Here is a 2,962-nt window from a genome sequence, read left to right on the forward strand (position 1 = left end):
GGCGTGGGGACCCATCATGGGGTGCAAGGAAAGGGTGGGTGTGTGGGTGGGCGCATAATGGTGTCGCCGCTGCAGGGCCGGGACGATCATGGCGGTCCAGCGCCGCACGGCACACGGGTGTGCAGGGTGTCGGGATCGCCGGCGACGCCGCCGTATGCCCACCCAGGTGCGCCAACCCCAAGTCAGGCGTTGGAGACCGTGGCAAGGCCCGGTCCCGCGCCCGTCACCAGGGCCCCTGGCCTGCCCCGGCAAGACACCAGCGCGTGGCGGCTTGCCACCCAAACCAGCACACTGGGCACCCACAGGCAAGCACGAGAGGAGGGCCCCAACCGTGGGATCGCAACCATGGGACCCGCCCCCACCTGCGATGGCCATGAGCTCCTTACTGAGCCGCACGCCCCTGTGGCCGTCCTCGTCCTGGCCCTCGTACACGCACGTGAAGGCCGCGTCGTTGGCGGCCAGGTTAGTGCGCACCACATGCTGCAGCTCGTACTTGGCGCGCCTGTCGTCGTCGATGTTTTCGAGGTTGGGTGTTTTGGCGGCTTTCGAGTGTCACGAGGCAGCGCGTCCAAGGAGCTACAGTGGGCTCTGGTGTGTGCACACCGCAACCGATACGAGGCAGTATGGTGTATTGGGGGTGCGAGATGGGGAAGGCAAGGTGCAGGGCCGCAGCCAAGGTGAAGCCGCGCGCACCAGCTGTCCTTGCGCTTGTTGGAGAGCAGCATCGCGGCGCCGCCGACGCGGAAGAGGCAGTTGGGGATGAGCCTGGGGTGCAGGGGGGTGAGGGGGCGGTGGGGGTCGTCAACACCTGCGGCGGCCAGGCACAGCACTTTTCCTTGAAATAAGCGCGGCCTAGGGCCTCTCTGTCCACGCCTTCACATGCATGTCACATTGTTGTCAGCCCCACCCGTAGAACCGGTGCTTATGGGTTTGCCATAAGCACAGCACCAGCACACGTTGTAGCAACAAGACGTTCCCATTGTGGCAGCCACAAACGCTGTGTCAAGCCTGAGACCCTAGGGGCCGCGCCGCGCTCGCGTACACGAGGGGGGGGGGGCTCACATGGAGCGGTCGTTGCCGGTGTACCAATTCTGTGTGATGTTCTCGGTGGATACCACGAGGGCGTAGGAGTTGGGCAGAAGCTGCAGCATCTGGCGCGCCAGGTCGATGGAGACGACGCCGGCTGGGTGTGCGTCAAAGAAGGGTGGCAGGGCAGGGCCGGCGGGGGCTCAAGTAAGGGAGCGGGCAGCGCGCACAGGAGGACCGGCGCGCTGGGGCGGCCCCGACTGACAACTTTTGGACGGAAGAGAAGCGGCGTCTCGCGTCAACGGCAACGCGTTTCGAGCGCAGCGCGGCAGGGGTGTTTGGGCCGCGCCGGGGGCGCTGCGCGGCGCGCGGGCACCCACCGCTGCAGCCCATGCCCCCGAGGTTGTAGTTGATGGTGTTGGAGCCCATCTTAAAGTGGTTCATAATCATGGCGCTCAGGCTGGGGGTGGGGTTGAACAGGGAGCAGTTGACGATGACGATGCCGATCTGGCGGGGCTGCACGCCAGCCTTACCCAGCACCTCCTTGATCGCGCTGAAGCACACCTGCGGTACAACACCGGGCGAAAAAGCAGGTGTCAGTAGGCGACAGGGGCTTTCATCGCGCGCGGGTCGTGCACCCAACAAAGTATCCTCGAGAACCGTGCACCGCGGCAGGCTGTGGGTCGGCCTGGGTCGCCAGTAGACCCCAGGCCTACAACGGGCGTGGGCGCCTGCGCCGCACCTGCTCGAACTCCCAGCGCGCGTCGCTCATGGAGATGGCCGGCGGCTTGGCGTTGAGGCCTGGGGGGAGGTACGTGTCGTCGCCCAGGCCGCTGCGGGCGAGGATCTTGGACTGGAACTCGACATTCTTCGGCGTGAACTTCTGCGGGATGATCGTGCGGGGGCGATTGTGGAGGGGCGGGCTTATCAGCGGGGGTTGGATGTATTTCGGGGCGCAGGATGAGGCTTGCGAGGCGAGGGGGGTGGGAGTTAGGGTGCGCGTGCTACGGGGAGGGCCGGGGTTCAGAGCACGGGCGGCGCTTTCACATGCAAGGTGCAGGGGTTGGGCTGCTGCACTGACAGCGCCGGCGTGGCCTTGGGATGCTGCGCAGGGCAGGCGCGAGGCGCCCCCCTCACCCCGCATTCGGCGGTGTTGTGCATGTGGGAGACCTTGTCCATCTTCCAGCTGGGGGGGGAGGGGGCGGTGAGGGGTGGTACAAAGGGTCAGCGAGCGCGATGGGAGGGGACCGCAAGCGCCGTAGGCACGCCTTTTGAATCTGATTGACCCCGCTTGTTCCACGTTAACATTGGCAGGTGCCGAAATTCATCCATGACGGCAGCTGCAATACCCGACAGGCCACGGGCCCCTGCCCTCTGCGCCTCGAACCACAAACGCTCATAGCACGGCCCCAAACACAACGCACCCAGCACGCAAAGCGTGCGTTTTCTCCCAGACGCGCCGGCGAACCCCGTGCACTGAACCCCGTCGTGGCCGCGCACGACGGGGCCGGCCCACCTGTCGGCGGGCCTGTGCACCGCAAAGTCCACCAGGTAGACCGGCCGCGTCTGCAGCAGGAAGAAACTGAGCATGGCGGCGACCAGCATGGAGCAGCACGCCACCACCGTCACCTGCGGGCGCAGGTAAGATCCGCCGCCGCGGCGCAGCAAGCGGCGGGGCGAGGGGCGCTCAGCCGCCTGTGACAGGGCCGCTCGAGCAGCGTCGCCAATGGCGGGCGGCGGCTCGTCGAGGGGCGGCCGCAGGCGTGCGGGGCGCGGCGGGACGGCGCGGCGGGACGAGGCGGGTGGCGCCTTTCCCAGCGGCGCACCAGGTTGATTGTGAGGTTCGTGGCCTGGGCGACGCTCCAGAGGGCGGACAGCTGCCCCATACGCAGCATGTTGCATAGCTCCAGCTGCGTGGGGGCGACGCGGAGGGGGC

The 2,962-nt window shown here is 67.2% G+C and overlaps 1 protein-coding gene across 1 annotated transcript; it reads right to left on the minus strand.

The window, feature by feature from the left end:
• Positions 1–223: 223 nt before the first annotated feature.
• On the minus strand, positions 224–2,921 carry MNEG_6733 (3-ketoacyl-CoA synthase 4; the record flags this gene model as incomplete). Its single annotated transcript, XM_014044791.1, has 9 exons — positions 224–240; positions 363–502; positions 694–765; positions 1,063–1,183; positions 1,407–1,590; positions 1,769–1,909; positions 2,164–2,212; positions 2,543–2,655; positions 2,853–2,921. 9 exons carry the CDS (start codon positions 2,919–2,921, stop codon positions 224–226), a joined length of 906 nt encoding a protein of 301 aa, XP_013900245.1.
• Between the last annotated feature and the right edge of the window lie 41 nt (positions 2,922–2,962).

The sequence above is a fragment of the Monoraphidium neglectum genome (genome assembly GCF_000611645.1).
Source record: "Monoraphidium neglectum strain SAG 48.87 unplaced genomic scaffold scaffold01124, whole genome shotgun sequence".
Lineage (NCBI taxonomy): Eukaryota > Viridiplantae > Chlorophyta > Chlorophyceae > Sphaeropleales > Selenastraceae > Monoraphidium > Monoraphidium neglectum.